This window comes from Barbatula barbatula (assembly GCF_947034865.1).
Source record: "Barbatula barbatula genome assembly, chromosome: 6".
NCBI classification, from domain to species: Eukaryota; Metazoa; Chordata; class Actinopteri; order Cypriniformes; family Nemacheilidae; genus Barbatula; species Barbatula barbatula.
The window spans coordinates 25738147-25761498 of record NC_136765.1 but is presented as its reverse complement, the minus strand read 5'-3'; the positions used below and the strand labels follow the sequence as shown (position 1 = coordinate 25761498).

At 39.2% G+C, this 23352-nt stretch overlaps 1 protein-coding gene across 2 annotated transcripts; it reads left to right on the top strand.

The window, feature by feature from the left end:
* clic5a (chloride intracellular channel 5a) lies at positions 1–11868 on the top strand. Of its 2 annotated transcripts, XM_079457865.1 has the most exons (9): positions 1–168; positions 1162–2027; positions 2722–2892; positions 3018–3241; positions 9380–9489; positions 9582–9707; positions 9807–9913; positions 9993–10174; positions 10849–11865. In XM_079457865.1, the coding sequence occupies exons 2-9, from the start codon at positions 1187–1189 to the stop codon at positions 11011–11013; spliced, it is 1926 nt and encodes a 641-aa protein (XP_079313991.1). In that variant the 5' UTR covers positions 1–168; positions 1162–1186; the 3' UTR covers positions 11014–11865. The 2 variants fall into 2 exon arrangements, with proteins under 2 accessions (XP_079313991.1, XP_079313990.1); XM_079457864.1 differs by lacking the exons at positions 1–168; positions 1162–2027; positions 2722–2892; positions 3018–3241 and adding an exon at positions 8213–8324 and having other exon boundaries at positions 10849–11868.
* Positions 11869–23352: the final 11484 nt, after the last annotated feature.

Genomic DNA, 23352 nt, shown 5'->3' with positions numbered 1-23352 from the left:
AGTGACGCGGTGGTTTGTGTTTGAGGAAGTGCAGGTGTCGAGGATCATCACATCACATATCAGACTGAATTTATCATCACTTCATTAATCACACACATTATATTCATCGTGCAGTTTAATTTAATGTGAACGTGCTCGAAAGATTGACAGACGTCTTGAGGTGAAACGGTACGGTGATGTTTTTCCTCCTCGTGCTTTCTTTGTGACGTTTGACAAAAACATTGATATAATGAATTCATCAATAATCAAACTACATTTATCACTGTGATACAGCAGCTTTCAGCTCTGTGTATAAGACTTATCATGATGTACAAACACTGTCATAAACCGTGAATAATAACATGTTTGTTTTATTCAGTGATTCTGTGTGTTTAACATTTACAAACACTTCCTTTATCAAACCACATTATGCAAAAGTGATGCTTTATATTAATATCACGACATTTTAACAGATTTATTCCACACCATTATTCATTTATTATTACTATTTAATAACATGTTTTTGTTCAAACAACTTGTTATAGATTTAACATCTTAAACAGTATGTTAAATAATACAATTTAATAGGTCTGTCACTGAAAAACATAATTTTGCATAAAATGACATTTAGTCATTGAGCAGACGCTTTAATCCAAAGCGATTTACAGAGAGTTCAGAAGCAATAAGCGATATGTTATGCAGGAGTGATAATACAACAGGTGCTAATACAAAGAACAACACCTGTTGAGAGAAGAGAGAGAGAGATTCTAATGAATTAGAGAGATAAATACTGAAAGGGAGTCAACCAACAAAATATGGAGAAAAAGCACATGTAAGGGATAATCCACAGCACGATAATGGCTTTTAATGCACGACGTGGAGGCCAAGAACCACCCGACTCGAATTATAACCCTTTAACGCACGGCTAGCCGTGGATTATTCCACTTATACGCTGGTTATTTGCCAAGTTAAAGCTGTTATTGATGTTTACAGTGTAGCTTTTGATCAAACCGGTGAAAATGACAGTTCGTCAGTCCATTTGAATGTAATCAGACTGACCGGAGCTACCCGTGCGTTAAAGGGTTTTAATGCACATCCTCCAGCCAATCAGAATCCAGTATTCTAACAGACCATGCTATAAGTGTTCTTATCACAGAGATTGTTGTGTTCTGATGTTCACAGTGAGAGATCAGACCTCTGCCACGGGATGCAGACCAGCGCTTTTCTGTGTGTTCTTCTCATCTGGACCGGATTCGGCGCTTCTCTGCCGTCTGGTAATGGAACTGAGTCTGGTGGTGACACGACTCCTCTTCTTCTGGTGTCGTTTGATGGCTTCCGAGCAGACTACCTCAAACGTTACTCCTTCCCTAACCTGGAGAAGTTCTTCTCCTCTGGTTTGCTCGTACATGAACTGACCAACGTTTTCACAACTAAAACCTTTCCCAATCATTACAGTCTGGTCACGGGTCTGTACGCCGAGAGCCACGGCATTCTGGCCAGCATGATGTACGACCCGGCGACAAAGAAGAACTTCTCCATTCAAAACGACAGCGATCCGTTCTGGTGGAACCGAGCCAAACCCATCTGGGTGTCCGTGGAGGAATCTGGATACAGAGCGGCGTCGGCTATGTGGCCGGGATCAGACGTAAATATTCGAAATCACACGTTAGAATACGCGTTAAAATACGACTCGCAGGTGAGCTTCAGAGAGAGGCTGGGAAACCTGACGCGATGGATGACGGAGAACAGAGCCGTGAAATTTGCCTCTCTGTACTGGGAGGAGCCGGATCGCAGCGGTCATCTGTTCGGACCGGAGGACAGCACAGAGATGACTCGAGTTCTCAGGGAGGTGGATAATCTGGTGGGTTTATTGATGGAACATCTCAACACAACTGGATTATGGGGGAAAATAAACGTTATCATCACGAGTGATCACGGTATGACTCAATGTTCTGAAGAACGTCTTATTAAACTGGATGCGTGTGTCAGTCCGGACAGTTACAGGGTGGTGGATCTCACTCCTGTGGCCGCCATTATACCACTCACAGGTTTGTCATATTAATAACACACAGATGAACCTTTGTTTTATTTAAACAAAGAAGAAACAACATAGAGCTGAATGTTTGCTTGTGTATTTTTTATAAATACACACATGAACCATAGAAGCTGGCCTGATGTTTACCAATTCAATTCCTATGAATCGATGAGTATGTATATTTAATAGGGTTGGATTTGAGACCATTTTGGCATTTATATGGTTTAGATAAAATTTCGATTAGTTCAGTATTTCAAAATTCGACTTGAATAATGGCGCCATCCTCTGGACGAGAGGTGAAGTACTGATCATATGCTTCAAGAATCCATTCAGTGATTTCCCCAATCGATATTGTTTCTTTTAACTTAAGATCGATTTAAACCGAAGAATCACTTTTTTTACCCAGCCCTAATATTTAAAGGCGGTGTGTCCGATTTCTGAAATTACGCTTGTTTAGCTAAAGTGGAGCCGAGTACCAAAACAAGCCTGTAGCCAATCAGCAGTAAGGTGCTCAGGACGGAAATGACTGGAGCCGAGCGCTGCTGAAAGTGAAAGATGGGCGCAGGGGTGTGTTTGTTTTGGTTATTTGAACATCAAGAGAAATGGGACACCCCGCCTTTAATACTGGGATTGATCCTCATTCCTTTGATGATCTTGTCCTGGTCATTCTGGTTTTATCGTCTTTCTTCTCTTTTCTTTTTGCACAGATAACGTGACTGTATATCAAAATCTGTCGGGCTGTCACAAACACATGAAGGTTTATTTGAAGGACGCTCTTCCTGACAGGCTGCACTATAAAAACAACGAAAGGACTCAACCGATCATTCTGGTGGCAGACGAGGGCTGGACGATCGTCAAACAGGGTGGACTTCCACGCTGTGAGTGTTTCCTCAAACAGATTACAAACACTCACAATTCTATGAAATGATGTCATTTGCTTTTGCATCAACACTGTAAGGGTGTGAAAAGAAGCAGTAACTCGCATGTGTCCTGTCTTTCACAGTGGGTGATCATGGCTATGACAATACTCTTCCCAGCATGCACCCCTTCCTGGCCGCCCACGGGCCTGCGTTTCGTGAAGGCTACAAGATGTCGAGTTTTAACAACGTGGATCTGTATCCTCTCATGTGTCATCTCATTGGCATCCTCCCGATGCCCAACAACGGCAGTTTTGCCCGCGTGCGCTGTGTGTTAGCTCACGAGCAATGCAGCGAGCTGGCGTTAGCCGTGGGCGCCGTTATCGGCGTCTTGATAATCCTCACCACCTTCACCTGTCTCTTCAGACTGATGAAGAACAGAGACGTTTCCTCGCCGCGTCCGTTTGCCCGTCTGGAATTGGATGAAGATGACGATGACGAGCCGTTACTGGAATGATGGACGTCGTGTGTGTACGGTCACAGGTGGAGCGAGTTTCACTTCATTCAAGCACAAAGAAAAATTCACATGGAAATTCAAGTTCTGTCATTTACTCACGAAAACGTTACGGTGTGTAAATCATGACTGATTGTTTTTGGGTGAATTTTCCCTTTCAGTGCCACAAATGGTGCCAAGGTGACAATCACATTAAACGTTTAGGAGAGAATTCACAATGGTTATAGAGACATAAACACAGTGAAAAGGATAAAGGGATTGGTAGAACAAAACCACAAAAGCATCTGTTCTCATTTTCACTCGCTTTGCTCGATATAACGTCCGCTTTTAACTTTAAAAGCTTTTAGTGCTTCCGTTTTAACTGAGTTGCCACAATTCCACTGGATAAGAAATATTCTCTGAAAATATTGTTTAAAATATATTCCCTAATGATCTGATGCACTTTTCCACAAGCATGAGGCTGTTCATAGAGATTTTATCATATTATTGTACGTAAAATATCATTATAAGCATTTGCTTTGCATCTATAACTATGCAGTTGTTTGTGACTGATGCTTTAGGACTTCATGCAATCTGAAAGAGGACATCAGCCATATAAAGAAGCTTTACTCTACTGAGATATACTTGAAAATACTGTGTTGACCTGTCGCGGCATTGTATTTGTGGTGTATCGGATAACTCCATATGTCTTCATTTGAATATTTATTTCTTTTTTAAAGGTACAGGTTGTTTTGTCAAAAGCGAACAGATTTGATTTGTCGTGTTCTCAGACAAATCTCACATTTCTGTAGGATTTAATGTAGTGTACAATATTGTACGTTTGTTGCACTGGTTGGGAAATCTTTAGGGGAGGTAGGCAATTTTTCCTCCTGCTGCTGTTTGTTTGGCTTTATAATGTATATTTAAGGAAATTGTATGTTTCTATTTAAATTAGGTTCGATGTGCTTTTCTAAATTGTGCTGCTGTTGGGGAATAAGAATGAATTTATGCATTATTGTTTTGAGCTTAATCATTTTTAATAGTTTTATCTAAACATCGGTTTTGCGACTTAAGTTTGGGTCAAGTTTTAGTAACTGATATAAAGGAGATTGTCCTTGTTTGTTCAGTATTGGACTTTAAATATGTTTGTGGTCATGAATCCAAAGCTTACTTAACCTTCATTAAACGACTATGCAAAGTAAAATTAAGGAAAAAAGACAAATTATTTTTTCTCACATTGCCTACTTGTGTTTGTCAGCTGAAAATCTAATAAAATATCTATTTAAGGTATTTATAAAGAGTCCTTTCTTTCATTTTCTTATAGCGAACAGTAATTAAACTTCACACATTAAACTGCTGTGTAAGAGAAAGTATGTGAACACACGTCATCTTTAATTAAATCATTTATTCAATGATATTGCTGTTATTCTTTTACCTGTATGACTGTTGTAGATGTGGAGACATCTGAAGGTTTCTGATGAAGATCTGTCATCATTCACTTCCCTGCTGGATTACAGACACATTATGGTGAGTATGTGATTTTATTTTAAATTTCTTTAATAGACGGTTTCATCTGAACAACATAAACAACCGTTACTGCACATGCACACTTTTGTGACCCAGACTGAACTTCCGCTACACCTTCACAAACAATAGAGCGCCTGTAGATTATTCTGATAACAATAAAGAAACTGAGATGAAGCGTTACTTGGCTAAACTTGTCTCTCCAATATTATGACTTTAGACTGATACCAAGTTCAACCTCTAGATGTCAGTGGACCGTAAGGTTTCTTTAAACGTGACCCAACTACAGGACCCGTTCAACAAATGAACATACAACAAAATTCAACTAGTCGTTTATTTAATACAGTTATCATACAGTAAAATAATAATACAAAATAATATGAACATAAATTAAATATAAAAGGTGATGTTAGACGCTAGCCATACACAACCAGAAGTTAACTGGGGGTCAGGAGCACATGTGTGTCCGATGAATTTTATAAAAAAAGTCTACTAAAAAATTTCCTAATGAATTCCTACGTGAATTTCCTAATATAGTCCAGTTTAAGGAGCGGATGAAAACGAGTGAGAAAATTCGGACACTGGAATCGCTGAGACGCTGGAATTCATTCAGCACTATCATCATTTCCCTATACATTTAGAACTTTAGCAGACGCTTTAATCCAAAGCGACTTACAAAGAGTTCAGGAAACAATAAGCGATATGTCATACAGAGCAATACGATAGATGACTAGCAGTTAGCCGTGAGTTTACATCGATTGTACACTCGTTATTATGATGCATCATGGGATTGAATGAGTGCACTCAATATTGTTTACTATGAATTCGGACACCACAAAAAATGTATGGCCCCTCAAATAGTGCACTATAGGGGGCTATTTGGCACACAGCCTATATATATGTGTGTATGTTTATATGTTGAGGTCACTCACACTTCACGATCAGTGTCTGTGTATGACAGGATTACAGCTACACATCTTTAGAATCATTATTTTAAAGTTTCCCTTAATTAATATTTCATATAGGAATTTAGAGTCTGTTTAATATTTGCGCATCCGTCTGTGTGCGCACGTGTGTGTGTGTGTATGAGTGTCAGTACGTGTGCATATTGTGTGTGTGTGTGTATGAGTGTCAGTACGTGTGCATATTGTGTGTGTGTGTGTGTATGAGTGTCAGTACGTGTGCATATTGTGTGTGTGTGTGTGTGTGTATGAGTGTCAGTACGTGTGCATATTGTGTGTGTGTGTGTGTGTGTGTGTGTGTGTGTGTGTGTGTGTATGAGTGTCAGTACGTGTGCATATTGTGTGTGTGTGTGTATGTATGAGTGTCAGTACGTGTGCATATTGTGTGTGTGTGTGTGTGTGTGTGTGTATGAGTGTCAGTACGTGTGCATATTGTGTGTGTGTGTGAGTGTCAGTACGTGTGCATATTGTGTGTGTGTGTGTATGAGTGTCAGTACGTGTGCATATTGTGTGTGTGTGTGTGTGTGTGTGTGTGTGTGTGTGTGTGTGTGTGTGTATGAGTGTCAGTACGTGTGCATATTGTGTGTGTGTGTGTGTGTGTGTGTGTGTGTGTGTGTATGAGTGTCAGTACGTGTGCATATTGTGTGTGTGTGTGTATGTATGAGTGTCAGTACGTGTGCATATTGTGTGTGTGTGTGTGTGTGTGTATGAGTGTCAGTACGTGTGCATATTGTGTGTGTGTGTGTGTGTGTGTGTGTGTGTGTATGAGTGTCAGTACGTGTGCATATTGTGTGTGTGTGTGAGTGTCAGTACGTGTGCATATTGTGTGTGTGTGTGTGTGTGTGTCTGTGTGTCAGTACGTGTGCATATTGTGTGTGTGTGTGTGTGTGTGTGTGTGTGTGTGTGTATGAGTGTCAGTACGTGTGCATATTGTGTGTGTGTGTGTATGTATGAGTGTCAGTACGTGTGCATATTGTGTGTGTGTGTGTGTGTGTGTATGAGTGTCAGTACGTGTGCATATTGTGTGTGTGTGTGTGTGTGTGTGTGTGTGTGTATGAGTGTCAGTACGTGTGCATATTGTGTGTGTGTGTGAGTGTCAGTACGTGTGCATATTGTGTGTGTGTGTGTGTGTGTGTCTGTGTGTCAGTACGTGTGCATATTGTGTGTGTGTGTGTGTGTGTGTGTGGTGTATGAGTGTCAGTACGTGTGCAAATTGTGTGTGTGTTAAAATCTGATGGTGTGTGTCTGTGTTTTCACCTTTAACCTTGTATGCTTTGCTTATAGTCAATATGTTTCATGTACAGCTGCTTTGTAACAATGAAAATTGTAAACAGTGCTATATAAATAAAGTTGACATCTAAGAATAATGTAAAGTGTTGTGCAAATATCTTTTCACTGACTTCATGTTTAAAGATAATGTGTGACTCTTGACTGTTCTGAGGTCAGCAGTCACGTGTAAATGAGTGTCAAGGCTCTTATATTTAGAGTGAACTCGCTGGAATGTTTTACCCATCAGCCCCGCCGGCCCCCCGTACATCCTCATGTCACACGTTCAGAAATAAAGCGGATATAATAGATGTAACCAGTAAATGACGTTCAGATAAGATGATCTGGATAATGCACATCTATGACAATAGGGTTTTATAAATTCAACGAAGAATAGAATAGAATATATGGGTAACACTTTACATTAAGGTACCCTGTATAAAGCATTTATAAATGTGTTCATTAATGATTAATACGTTGTTTTTAAATACATTAGGAAGCAGTTATAACTGCATGAATAAAAGTTATTCTACAGAAATTCCTGCCAAATAGTGAGCCGTGTTTAACTCACATGTTATAAATGCTTAATAAATGTATTTATTTGACTGTAAAGCAGATTTATTATCATCTTGATGTTGTTTGTAATATAGTCTGTCAGACTGGACACTGTAGGGTGTTGTGTTGTTTTTCTTATTCCTGCTCACTGTTTGTCAGGTATTATGTTAGAATCCCCCTTTTTATTCTTGCAGTTATAACTGCTTTATAATGCATTTGTAAATGACTTATTAATCATCAACGAACACATTTATCAATGCATCATAAAGGATACCTTAATGTAAAGAAAACAGACGTCTCATGAAAGAGTTCATCACTTTCAATGTGATTGTTCTCTGATCTGCATGACACACAGTTTTGACCATGAAGGGTTGAAATGTGATTCATCATCATGTTTTGAAAGTGAGCGGGCGAGTGAGAGTGAGAGAGTGAGTGATACGGTGTAGGTGACATTCAACTCCTCCCTAAAGCGCCGCGTGGAGGATATTTTGGGGCCGTGTGTGACAGTGGAAGTGTCTCTCTGACAGCTGACCACAGGGACCAAATCAAAACAAGCATCAGACATACAACACGAAGATTATCTGTGTGTCAGCCGGACCGATATGACCTCAAATGAAGAGGATAAAGATCCTGAGATAGAACTCTTTGTGAAGGTAAGATAGATGAAAAGAAGTGACTTCCAACACAGAGGAAGATATTCAGTATATTATGTCACTATATGAGACCAGTTTGTTGATTGAACTTTTAGTTTTTTGCTTTTTGTTGTCCTTATTTTGTTCCAACGGCTATTTATTGTTCACCTCTGTGGATAAATGCGTCTGCTAATGTAAATATATGTAAGATTGTCAGTAGCCAAACAGATCTCGTCCCCCAATGACTCCCATATTATTTATTTTCCCTACTTTGGCAGTCCATTGGGGACGAGATCTGTTTGGCTACTGACATTCTTACAAATATCTTCTGTTGTGTTTTTCAAAACAAAGACATTTATACAGGTTTGAAACAACCTGAGGTGAGTCAACGATGACAGAATTCTCATTTTCAGGTGAACTGTCCCATTAAAAATGTGAAGTTTGCAGATGAAGCGTTAGGATGTTCAGTGTTTTGAGAGGAGAGGTCCGTGTGTGATAAACGCATGAGTTCAGGTGTTGTGAATGACGGCTAACTCAGGTTTGACCCGGACTCTGTTTGCTGCGGTCTAATAGGGCAGGTAATGGAATTTCCGTGAATAATTCAGCTCGGGTACAGATCTGATGTCCAGCTCCGGTTACCGGTCACCGCTGGAAAGCTCCAGATCCCAATATTAGAGCGGGACATTTGGCACTGATTCTTAAGCGCTCGTTTGTATTGAGTTGTGTTGTTGTGACACTGTGTACGTGTGTCTTCATCCATAATATTTGATATACACATCAGAGAAATCTCTTTGTGATCTAAATGGTTAAGGATCAGGACACAACCGGTGGCGTGAACTTTGACAAATCTGCATTCCAGAATCCTCCAAAAATAAAACAAAAGCTCATATGTTAATGTTTTCAGAACGTCGGATGTGTTTGGTTGAATTCACATTTAAGAGAAACGGGGGTATTACCTTCATGATAGTGTTTAAAACTAACGTTAGGGGAACGTTCTGTGTTGGTTGGGGGAGCGTTGTTGTGTAATGTTCTTGACTCTTGTATTGTCATGGATGTTTGGCGTTCGTGTTCTTCAGGCAGGTAGTGATGGCGAGAGCATTGGAAACTGTCCGTTCTCTCAAAGACTCTTTATGATCCTGTGGCTGAAGGGTGTTGTGTTTAACGTCACCACCGTCGACCTGAAGAGGTGACCATCACACATCTGTGATCAGAACATATCACTCCCGTAATGATTTGAGGATTTATTCACGCAGAAATGATATCTTTGTTTTATAAAAGGAAACCAGCAGATCTTCATAACCTGGCCCCGGGAACTCCTCCGCCCTTCCTTACATTCAACGGAGAGGTGCGGACGGATGTCAACAAAATTGAAGAATTCTTAGAGGAGATGCTAGCACCTCCAAAGTAGGTTGACAAGATCGATCGTATCTGAAAGAGACATTGTATTGATCGTGATTTTACAGCGTTCACCGTGGTGGCGTTTTGTTGTTTTGACCTCTCAAGGTTTCCAAAACTGGCTGCAAAGAACAAGGAGTCGAACGCTGCGGGAAATGACATCTTCGCAAAGTTCTCGGCCTACATCAAGAACACCAAGCCAGAAGCCAACGCAAGTGAGTTTGATGCAATGAGATTTACGAGACCGATTCATGATGTTTAAAACGTTCATGCGTTCATGTGTTCATGCGTCAGGTCTGGAGATCGGGCTTCTGAAAACTCTGAAGAAAATGGACGACTTTCTTAACTCTTCTCTGCCGGATGAGATTGATTCTGATGGCGCGGGAGAAGAGACGCACTCCAGCCGCAAGTACCTGGACGGCAATGAACTGACCCTCGCCGACTGCAACCTTCTCCCCAAACTACATATAGTCAAGGTGATGACATCTGATGATACTGAAAATACTGCCGGGGCTAGTTGTCACACGTCCTACTACTGTCCATATTTCTAAAACAAGGGTTATATTTTTAAGTCTTATTTGTGATATTTCTGTAATAGATGCTGTATGTTAAGGTACATCACTAAGCTGGATTTTATAACGTTTGTCCATACCCGCATTTTTAAAGGAGTAGTTCTGGCATCATTTACACACCCACTTGTCAATTCAAACCTGTATGACTTTCTTAACATTTTTCTAAATATCTTCTTTTGTGTTCTGCGGAGGAAAGAAAGTCATACAGGTTTGAAATGACAGGAGGACGTGTAAATGATGACAGAATTTTCAATTCGTAGGAGAACTGCTCCTTTAAGGGTTTGCCCAAAGTCTGAAAATGCTTGATAAGCTTTTTTCTGTCAGGCGTTTATTTACTTTCCGTCTCTTTAAAATGTCAAAGAAATATAATATAATTTAAAAAAAAACATATAATATAAATCGTAGATTTTTTTTCTATGCATCATCGTTCTCAATAGCTGTTGTTTTCACAATCCGCACTACAATCAAAAGGCCCTTTTATAAATCGATTCACTTATGTTTTCAAAAAGCTTCATTTTCATTCACAAAATGTTAATCCACTTCTCATGTTTGGTCAATGTTTTTCTCGTGTCGTTCAGGTGGTTTCAAAGAAGTATCGTAACTTTGAGATCCCAGCAGACTTGAGTGGAGTTTGGAGATATCTTCAGAACGCTTACGCCCGAGATGAGTTCACTAATACGTGTCCGGCGGATCCAGAGATTGAACTGGCCTATCAGGACGTAGCCAAGAGACTCGGCAAGTGAACGCGACACTCGTGAATAATCTCTTGCTGAAAAATGTCTCGCTGTGTCTTGAGGTGGATTTTTAAAGCACTGACTCGGAGTACCTTAAGGGACGCCATAATGACTCGGTCCTGTGATGCTCTCGTTCACTTCTCTAATGCTTTTGTGTTGTTTTCATACTCATGCCATTATGTTCACTATCTGTATGTCACATGATCTATGATGGTCTTGAACAAACCTTGTGCCACTCGTTCTTTACAGATTTTCAGGATCTCTAAACTCTTAAATCTTCTGAAATTGTAAATCTGTTGGATGTAGCTGAGCTTTTCCTTTATTCAGACGTTTTGTGTACAACACATTCATTTGTGCTTTAATCTTTATATATATATGTTTTGTTATATAAGTTCATCTTCAAGTACTTGTCTCCATCTTGTGGAAACCGAAAGAGTTGACAGAATTGGTTCTAATAACGATTGTAATGGGGTTGTTCACCAGAAAATGAGAATTATCATCATCAGGATTTCTTCATCCTTGTCACGTTAAACCTGTTTCAGTATCTTTCTTCTTCAGAACACAACAGAAGATATTTTGAAGAATGTCGATTATCAAACTACACTGAACTCCATCGACATTTCTCCAAATATCTTCTGTTGTGTTCCACTGAAGAAAGAAACTCACACAGATTTACAAACACATGATGACAGAATAGTTTTTTTAGGAGAACTGTCCCTTTAAATCAAGTTGAACCCTCACAGACTGAACACGCGATGTAGGTGTATGTAGGTCTCGTGAATTTCTAATCTCTTCTTGACTGTTTATCTAAATTAAACGACATAATGGCCTATTGTAATATTGAATAAAAAGTATTTTTTCATGAAGCTTGTCATCTGATGTTATTTACACACAAGCGTCTCATAAACACAACCGTACATTACAACAGAAAATGATTTTGAGCGTTTTCAATGTTAAAGATGAAATGATGTGAAATAATTTACAGAAGTAAAACTTGTATGAAATGCCGTCTGCAGGTTTTTACTTTATTTGGACTGGTGTAGTTTGAGGGGATCTATCAAAGAAACCAGCAAATAATTTATAGGTAACGCTTTACGTTAGGGTTCCCTTTATAAAGCATATAAAGCATTTGCTAGAAACGTTGTGCTTTTAGTGGTGAAAAGTGATAAAAAGTTTGATTAATTTTTTCTTGTTAAATTAATACATTTATTGAGCATTTATAACATGTGAGTTAAAAATTGCTCAGTAATTGGCAGGTATTTGGTTAGAATCCCCCTTTTTCTTCATGGAGTTATAACTGCTTTATAAAGCATTTGTAAAGGGCTTATTAATCATTAATGAACACATTTATAAATGCTTTATGAATGGAACCCTAATGTAAAGTGTTATCCATTTACGGCAGATAAATGTTTCAATCTATGTGTTAAGCTTTAGTTTTCACGAGAACCCCTCGTGTACGTCTGACGTGTGTATGTCAGATTGAGTTTGGCAGTGAAATAATATTTCTTCAGGATTACAGGAGCACACAGAGATCAGATTGGAGAAACAGGAGAGGGTTTTCCGGCTCGGCCTCTGGGGTTTTCATTACTAGAGTTCCTGTGAAGAAAACTCTTTCACCTCCAACTCAAACATCTGCATTCATGCCTGCAGGCTTCCTTTCACTCCAACATCTCTCCGTGCTTCAGTGAATTTACCTCAGTTCTTTGTGAAACGGGCCACTCATTTGTCTTAAGCTTTAATATTTTCCTCAGATCCACAAGTTCAGGTTTCATCTGAACAACATAAACAACCGTTACTGCGCAGGCACACTTTTGTGACCCAGACTGAACTTCCACTACACCTTCACAAACAATAGAGCGCCTGTAGATTATTCTGATAACAATAAAGAAACTGAGATGAAGAATTACTTGGCTAAACTTGTCTCTCCAATATTATGACTTTAGACTGTGATACCAAGATCAACCTCTAGATAACAGTGGACCGTACGGTTTCTTTAAACGTGACCCAACTACAGGACCCGTTCAACCCATTCTTTATTTAATAAAATGAACATACAACAAATTTCCGCAAATCGTTTATTTAATACAATTATTATAGTAAAATAATAATACAAATTAATATTAATCTAAATAAAATATAAATAGTTATAATAATAGACACTAGCCAAACACAAGTTAAAGTTCCAGTCAGTAGCGGCAAGGTGCAACAAAGCGCTCACTCCGCCCCTCGCCCTCCTCGGCCCCGCCCCCTCCCTTTCGAAGCACTACTGCTAACAGAAGATGGCGAATTACATGCAAGAGGACCCGCGGTGTATGCAGATACAAATAGCTCATTCTGATGTAATAAAAACATACCGCTTCATTGTGTAAGCTCTTTATACACATATTCATTGGCTTGTATATTATTTTGCATTTCTCATCCAATCATCAAAAAAATGACACACTGGACCTTTAACAGGGGGTCACGCGCCGTACGTCCGATGACAAGTTTACATCAATTGTTTTGTTTTATTCACTTCTGTAGAACACGCAAGTGCCAAAATAACTTTAATATATAGATATATGTATATATTCAAGTTCAGTACAAATGAAGAATCTAGTTTAGTGTTTCATTCCTCAGTTGTCTGTGGTTTATAGAGTGTTGAGGTATCCTCCCTCACGCTAATGGTGTCCATCTGTCTCGTGTCATTGCATTAAGATGAAACTAGATCTTTTACTGTGGAATTCTCACCACCGTGATGCATTGCGACTGGTTGCTATGTGGTTGCCAAGGTGTTTTGAGTGGTCTAGCTGCCGTGGTTGTTGTCCAAACAGTGTGAATAACATGAATGTAAAGAGTTGAGAATGATCGTGTATGATGTTTAAGGATCACTAGTGTCCAGCAGATGGCGCACTCGTCCTAAACGCCACATTCACTTTATTCATGATAATGCGCGGATTCAGCAAAACCTATTTATATCAGTGTGTAGAAAAACACCAGAAAGGGTGATATAGTGTTAGTGACGCTTTAAGGATAAAACTGATCAAAAGGTCAAAACTTTCTTCACTGTAAAAGGTGTCGCAGCAGGCTGCAAGTAACTAACTGTAGATTTAAAGGAGCAGTTCACCTTTAAAATGAAAATGACGTCATCATTTACACGTCCTCTTGTCATTTCAAACCCGATGATGTTCTTTCTGCTGCAGAACACCAAAGAAGATATTTTGAAGAATGATGGTAACAGAATCTATCGTATCGTGCATGTGAATTGGCGGCTGTCAATATACCTACATTCTTCAAAATATCTTCTTTTGTGTTCTGCGGAAGGAAGAGAGTTTGAAGGTTTGAAATGACAATAGCGTGAGTAAATGACAATTTTAATTTTTAAAGTGAACTACTCCTTTAATTTACAATTTTATTTTCAACGTAAACTTACTTAGTTCTTATATTTTCTTGCGTAAAACAGTATATCTTAGGTCACTTTTCTCGTCATGTAAATGTTTTAACAAGTTTGAAATATTTTACGATGAAACGAGACATGAATGTCATGTTCTTTGCAGCGTTGCTGTGCTAAAGCCAGTAGTGACACAGATCTCTTCTCGCTCATTCTGAATCTCAAAAGTCAAATGTAAAGTTTGACTCAAATTGAAAACAGTACTAAATGAAAGTATTAAGTAGTCATTAAATCTACAGTAAGTTGCTGGCAGAACTATGAAAGGTTTTACGGTGTGGATGGAAGCTTGTAAAGACTCCAGCACAACTGTATTAATGGACAATGCTTTGAACACCGTTTAATGTCTTGGTGTCAGATTCCAGGACGGGGATTATCTTAAACCAGGACTAGACCTCAGTTTCATTATGATATTTAAGTGATTTTAACAAACATGTCATACTAACTTGAGCACGGGATGTGTTTTCAGATGTGTCTGTGCATCCGTTATCAGTTTGAACAGGTCTTAGAATGATTTAGTCTTGGACTAGAAACCAGCCCGAATGTTTCAATGATAATGTTAATGAAAAAAAAACACTGATAATAAAAAAATAAACAACTTTGATAACAATGTGAAAAAGAAAAGTAAAATTACGGTACTGAGCTGAAATGTTGAGAAAATAAGAAAAGAATAAAGTTACAGCTCATTGAAAATAAAGTACTTACACTATTGGTTTGGATGAGATTATTTTAGAAAGATCTCACCGATACTTTATAAAGCACACATCGGTAAAGAACTCGATGATTAAGAATCACAATTTCTTGGGTAAATCTTGTTTAGTTGATCTGTTGAACACAAAGAGTTTTGCAGCTCTGAGCGACACAAGAAGAGTTTTCAGTCACCACAGCTGTTAAACACATCAAAAACCATCAATTGTTGGGTGAAACATTTCCCTAATTGTTAAAGACCATTTTGCCCATATTGTGGACAATAAAGTTAATAAACGAAACCAACAAAAAACTGTGAACCATCGAGGAAAACCTGAACATTATCTGACTTAAGAACGGTTATCCACAGAAACAACAAATAATCGACGTTCTGATATAACCCACCATAAACCCTCAACGCAGCTGTCAAAACGACTTTATTAAAGTGTTTGACAATAACACGCGTGATGCGGTGCACAGACACACACAATAACTACAGTATGTCTACGGTAACTACGGTAAACGCACAGACACACACAATAACTACAGTATGTCTACGGTAACTACGGTAAACGCACAGACACACACAATACCTTCAGTATGTCTACAGTAACTACGGTAAACGCACAGACACACACAATAACTACAGTATGTCTACGGTAACTACAGTAAACGCACAGACACACGCAATACCTTCAGTATGTCTACGGTAACTACGGTAAACGCACAGACACACACAATACCTACAGTATGTCTACGGTAACTACGGTAAACGCACAGACACACACAATACCTACAGTATGTCTACGGTAACTACGGTAAACGCACAGACACACACAATACCTACAGTATGTCTACGGTAACTACGGTAAACGCACAGACACACACAATAACTACAGTATGTCTACAGTAACTACGGTAAACGCACAGACACACACAATACCTACAGTATGTCTACGGTAACTACGGTAAACGCACAGACACACACAATAACTACAGTATGTCTACAGTAACTACGGTAAACGCACAGACACACACAATACCTACAGTATGTCTACGGTAACTACGGTAAACGCACAGACACACACAATAACTACAGTATGTCTACAGTAACTACGGTAAACGCACAGACACACACAATAACTACAGTATGTCTACGGTAACTACAGTAAACGCACAGACACACACAATACCTACAGTATGTCTACGGTAACTACGGTAAACGCACAGACACACGCAATACCTTCAGTATGTCTACGGTAACTACGGTAAACGCACAGACACACGCAATACCTTCAGTATGTCTACAGTAACTACAGTAAACGCACAGACACACGCAATAACTTCAGTATGTCTACAGTAACTACAGTAAACGCACAGACACACGCAATAACTTCAGTATGTCTACAGTAACTACAGTAAACGCACAGACACACGCAATACCTTCAGTATGTCTACAGTAACTACAGTAAACGCACAGACACACGCAATACCTACAGTATGTCTACAGTAACTACAGTAAACGCACAGACACACACAATACCTTCAGTATGTCTACAGTAACTACAGTAAACGCACAGACACACACAATACCTTCAGTATGTCTACGGTAACTACAGTAAACGCACAGACACACACAATAACTACAGTATGTCTACTGTAACTACAGTAAACGCACAGACACACACAATACCTTCAGTATGTCTACAGTAACTACAGTAAACGCACAGACACACACAATAACTACAGTATGTCTACGGTAACTACAGTAAACGCACAGACACACACAATAACTACAGTATGTCTACGGTAACTACAGTAAACGCACAGACACACGCAATACCTTCAGTATGTCTACAGTAACTACAGTAAACGCACAGACACACGCAATAACTTCAGTATGTCTACAGTAACTACAGTAAACGCACAGACACACACAATAACTACAGTATGTCTACGGTAACTACAGTAAACGCACAGACACACACAATACCTTCAGTATGTCTACAGTAACTACAGTAAACGCACAGACACACACAATACCTTCAGTATGTCTACAGTAACTACAGTAAACGCACAGACACACACAATACCTTCAGTATGTCTACAGTAACTACAGTAAACGCACAGACACACGCAATACCTTCAGTATGTCTACGGTAACTACGGTAAACGCACAGACACACGCAATACCTACAGTATGTCTACGGTAACTACGGTAAACGCACAGACACACGCAATACCTTCAGTATGTCTACGGTAACTACGGTAAACGCACAGACACACGCAATACCTTCAGTATGTCTACAGTAACTACAGTAAACGCACAGACACACGCAATAACTTCAGTATGTCTACAGTAACTACAGTAAACGCACAGACACACGCAATAACTTCAGTATGTCTACAGTAACTACAGTAAACGCACAGACACACGCAATACCTTCAGTATGTCTACAGTAACTACAGTAAACGCACAGACACACGCAATACCTACAGTATGTCTACAGTAACTACAGTAAACGCACAGACACACACAATACCTTCAGTATGTCTACGGTAACTACAGTAAACGCACAGACACACACAATACCTTCAGTATGTCTACGGTAACTACAGTAAACGCACAGACACACACAATAACTACAGTATGTCTACGGTAACTACAGTAAACGCACAGACACACACAATACCTTCAGTATGTCTACAGTAACTACAGTAAACGCACAGACACACACAATACCTTCAGTATGTCTACGGTAACTACAGTAAACGCACAGACACACACAATAACTACAGTATGTCTACGGTAACTACAGTAAACGCACAGACACACACAATACCTTCAGTATGTCTACGGTAACTACAGTAAACGCACAGACACACACAATAACTACAGTATGTCTACGGTAACTACAGTAAACGCACAGACACACACAATACCTTCAGTATGTCTACAGTAACTACAGTAAACGCACAGACACACACAATACCTTCAGTATGTCTACGGTAACTACAGTAAACGCACAGACACACACAATAACTACAGTATGTCTACGGTAACTACAGTAAACGCACAGACACACGCAATACCTTCAGTATGTCTACAGTAACTACAGTAAACGCACAGACACACGCAATAACTTCAGTATGTCTACGGTAACTACAGTAAACGCACAGACACACACAATAACTACAGTATGTCTACGGTAACTACAGTAAACGCACAGACACACACAATACCTTCAGTATGTCTACAGTAACTACAGTAAACGCACAGACACACACAATACCTTCAGTATGTCTACAGTAACTACAGTAAACGCACAGACACACACAATACCTTCAGTATGTCTACGGTAACTACAGTAAACGCACAGACACACACAATAACTACAGTATGTCTACGGTAACTACAGTAAACGCACAGACACACACAATACCTTCAGTATGTCTACAGTAACTACAGTAAACGCACAGACACACGCAATACCTACAGTATGTCTACAGTAACTACAGTAAACGCACAGACACACGCAATAACTTCAGTATGTCTACAGTAACTACAGTAAACGCACAGACACACACAATAACTACAGTATGTCTACAGTAACTACAGTAAACGCACAGACACACACAATACCTTCAGTATGTCTACAGTAACTACAGTAAACGCACAGACACACACAATACCTTCAGTATGTCTACAGTAACTACAGTAAACGCACAGACACACGCAATAACTTCAGTATGTCTACAGTAACTACAGTAAACGCACAGACACACGCAATAACTTCAGTATGTCTACAGTAACTACAGTAAACGCACAGACACACGCAATACCTTCAGTATGTCTACAGTAACTACAGTAAACGCACAGACACACACAATACCTTCAGTATGTCTACAGTAACTACAGTAAACGCACAGACACACGCAATAACTTCAGTATGTCTACAGTAACTATAGTAAACGCACAGACACACGCAATACCTTCAGTATGTCTACAGTAACTACAGTAAACGCACAGACACACGCAATACCTACAGTATGTCTACAGTAACTACAGTAAACGCACAGACACACACAATACCTTCAGTATGTCTACGGTAACTACAGTAAACGCACAGACACACACAATACCTACAGTATGTCTACGGTAACTACAGTAAACGCACAGACACACGCAATAACTTCAGTATGTCTACAGTAACTACAGTAAACGCACAGACACACACAATACCTTCAGTATGTCTACAGTAACTACAGTAAACGCACAGACACACACAATACCTTCAGTATGTCTACAGTAACTACAGTAAACGCACAGACACACACAATACCTTCAGTATGTCTACAGTAACTACAGTAAACGCACAGACACACGCAATAACTTCAGTATGTCTACAGTAACTATAGTAAACTTAATTCTCATAAGAACGCACAGACACACACAGAGACAGTGAGACACTGAGTCTGTGTTTTCAGAAGCGGATGAGATTTGGGCCTGTGCACGGCTCCGGGCGTCCTCCTCTGTCAGCGCTGGCAGATTTAACACTTTTAATCATGTAAATCACACTGATTTAAATATCTGAAAATAAAGGCCGTGTTGTAATGGATCTTCAATGTGTTCACACTGTTTTATGGCAGGATTCGGACGTGGTGTGCATTTTTTCCTGAGACGTGTCTTGATGTATCGTGTAGATGAAATGAGAACAAATCATTCACGGGACATGTACACCGCTCGATGTATAAAACACACGACGCTTGAACGTAAACACGCGAAAACATATATTTGTTCTGATGTGAAATATGTAGTTTGAACTCGCGTTGTGGCTTTTAAGAAAACAGCATCTTAAAATACAACCTCTGCGTTTCTGCTGAAGTCATCACAGCTAGTTTTCCTCGACATTCATCATTTCCAACATGGACATGTAATAGAGTTGATCTGAAATAATAACTACGGCATTAAATAGCTACACATCTAAAGAACAAGTAACCTTTGTCTCAAACGTTTTCATTCTAGAAAAAAGGTTGTTTTTAGTCAAACATTAATGTAGACCAACATGCATCTATATTCAAAGATATTTATATTCAATTTTTCATTTTTAGACGATTTCTTTCTGATTACAGAATTAAAATCAGCATTACTTCATGTGCTGCTTCACTGTATAATACATACAAATATTTTCTACAATATTGTTACCATTAAGGACTTTAAAGCGTATTGTTATCGCAATGTCCCATGAATAAATGACCTATATGATTTAAGCTCTCCCTGAACACAAGCACCGCTCTTCTGAACGATGGAAACCGCAAAACTCAAAAATACAAACAGATCGTTTCTAAATCTTAAAGACAACTGAACAATAAACCAATGAACTTCTCAGTTAGTAAAATTAACTAAACGAATTCATGCTGTCCCACCACAAAATAATGAAGTAAAGATCCTTTATACAAGTTTACATGGGTTGAACATTCAATGTTTAAATCACTATCATTTGTGTATTTAAAATTCAGAGATTTTTTCTAGAAATTTAACTATAATTTTGGTTAAAAAGAAAAGAACACAATTGTTTTACTCAGTTTCTTGGAATCTACTTCGACACAGAATCACTTTATTCAGAGTTTTTCAGAGGAGAATGATTCGTATAATTTGATTCACATCATTTTCATACAGAAACAAGTCTTAAAGTCAACTGAGGAGACAGAACATCATCACAATCTGTTTTTCGTGGTTATTTAATTTAGTTGTTTGAACGTTTCAGTTTCTTGTTGAAAAGTTAGAAATATTCTCCTGAAATGAAAGAAGGTTGATGAATGTTGTATGATGGCAGCTAAAGACACATGTGTGTTTGTCTCAGGACCACCTGTTAAAGAAACACGCGTGTGTGTGTGTGTGTGTCCGTCCGTTGGTTGGTTCTGTTTCATGTCAAGTCTGGAGACACCCGTGTGCTCTTTAGTTTTATTTGTGCTGTTGGACGCCGCTGCCGGCAAACTCAAACTCGACTGAAGTGTCAAATATCCAGAAGGCGCTTCAAATGCCAAACTAAGCAGAAATCCTCCTCGTCTCTGCAGAAAAGATTTGTGTTTCATTCCCTCTGTTATTTTCATATCATTACCCAGAATGCTTTGATAGTTCAGACCACCTCTGTTCATTAGTGTGAATATACGGCGGGGGATCGCCGTGTCTGTTCCTCTTAAAATTAGCCGTGTCCACATGTTTGAATGTTTGTACAAATCCTTGACTTATAAAACCAGATCGGTATCAGAATCTCAGTTAAACGCTGGGATACGATTTCTGTGCTGAAAGATGCTGGATAAATGTCGTGTTAGCTACTTCATGTTTCATTACTGTAGAGTCACAGCATTAAAGAACAGATCCTGCCATCCGATGATCTACAGTCTTTACATAATAAATGAGTCTTTATTGATATCAAAGAACCTTCAGTCAAGTCAAAGATATGTAAACGAATCATTTCTTTCTTTGAAGAAGTCTAAGTATCTTTCCTAAAGACAAATATTGCTAATGTACATCTTTCAGATTTACAACAATAACTTCAATATTGAGTATTCAAGATTACATTTGAATTCATTATAGTTTTGTTTTGATGATGATATATATTTCCTTAAAAGCTCTTCACTCATTCAGGAGAAACGTGATCGGTTTTGGCAAACATCACACATATTTATGACCCCACAGAGTTCTCTTGAATTCAATAACGTGACGATCGCACATTAGATCAAACCATGAGATGTTAAATGTATGTGGAGTCTGATTACAATCCAAATATTAAACATGAAATATTCCTCCGACGGACCATGAAACAGGAAACGTTTCCATTATATCGTCCTTCTCGAACGTATAAATGAGTCCATTTCATATTTTGCCAATGATCCCATCAGCTACACTGAAGGTACGTATCCCAGCATGCACCTGTGTTTATGTCCCCACAGTCTGTTCTCCTTCTCTGAGATTCTTATCAACCAGAGCTCTATGAAAGACGCTTTATTCATAAACTTCGCTGCAAAAATATTTTAAAAGCATGTGTGAGCCGCTGAAAGAGCCGGACGTGTTTAGCACGCGATTCTACACACATGAAGAATACAACAAGAAGAAGAAGAAGAGACATTTCTGAGACACAGAGGAGAGCAACGTTGTACAGAAAACAAGCGTACGCCTCTCTTCATCAGATGTGAAATCTATACATCGCAGATGATCGTGAACAGTTCGAGATCTCCGTCTTTAAACGATGTCTAAATAATGTCATTGAAATATGAAAGAGCGCCCGTGAACGTCCACATCCTTACGAGCAACAAGAATGACTAAGAGGGCGTTTACACGAGACCGTTTTCAAATAAAAACTTTTTTGTTTCCATGTAAATTGCAAGAAGGAACTGTCTGAAAGCGATGGTCAGTCGCGCGAGTACTTTAAACACACATATACGTCGACCAATGGCATTAAAAAGCACTTTTGTGCCAAGGCTCGTCCTGTTTCTTTACACAACAACATCACCATCCACTGGCCTGGCGTGCATACTACAGCGTTTAAATCCGTTTCCCTGGATCCGTGTAAATACAGACCGTTCTGATAACGCTGTCACGTATACGTGAAACTTTACCTGCAGCACTCGGAGAGGCAAAAGTGTGTACGTTTGCGTAGACCGTGATGTGACGCTAAGCACTTTGTGACGCCAAATACAGTTTTTCTGAATATGAAATCTGTGCGTACGCAGGTTTAATAAACAAGGCCCTTGATGTTGAGATTCAGTGAAGTATAATGCTTGATTGGATTTGATTCTGTTTGTTTTAATAGGCGACGTTGAGGTGTTGTGATGGATGTTCTGACGTGTGAGAATCCAAGGACGTCTCTTCTTCTTCTTCTCTCTCATACACGCTGGAGTTTTTTTAAGCAGTAAAGTGTGAAACTCATGATGTCTGAAGGCTTTCTATCTCACTTTTGAAACCCCCGCCGCCAGAGACGAAACGGGCGTAAGTGATTGTACAGGCTGTGAGAGAATGAAAAACTCTTAAGAACTTACACATTTTATGGGCTCATAATTAAAACCTTTACTAGTTTTCCCCAGTGGCTGTTTGGCGTCCCCAGAGACTCAATATTACTCGATAGCTCATTTCTGTGTGATTTATGAGTCTGTACTGTTTCTCACACATCTCGCGACCTCAACAACATCGAGCAGGAATAAAATCACATGGTTCACTTCACTTTGAGAAA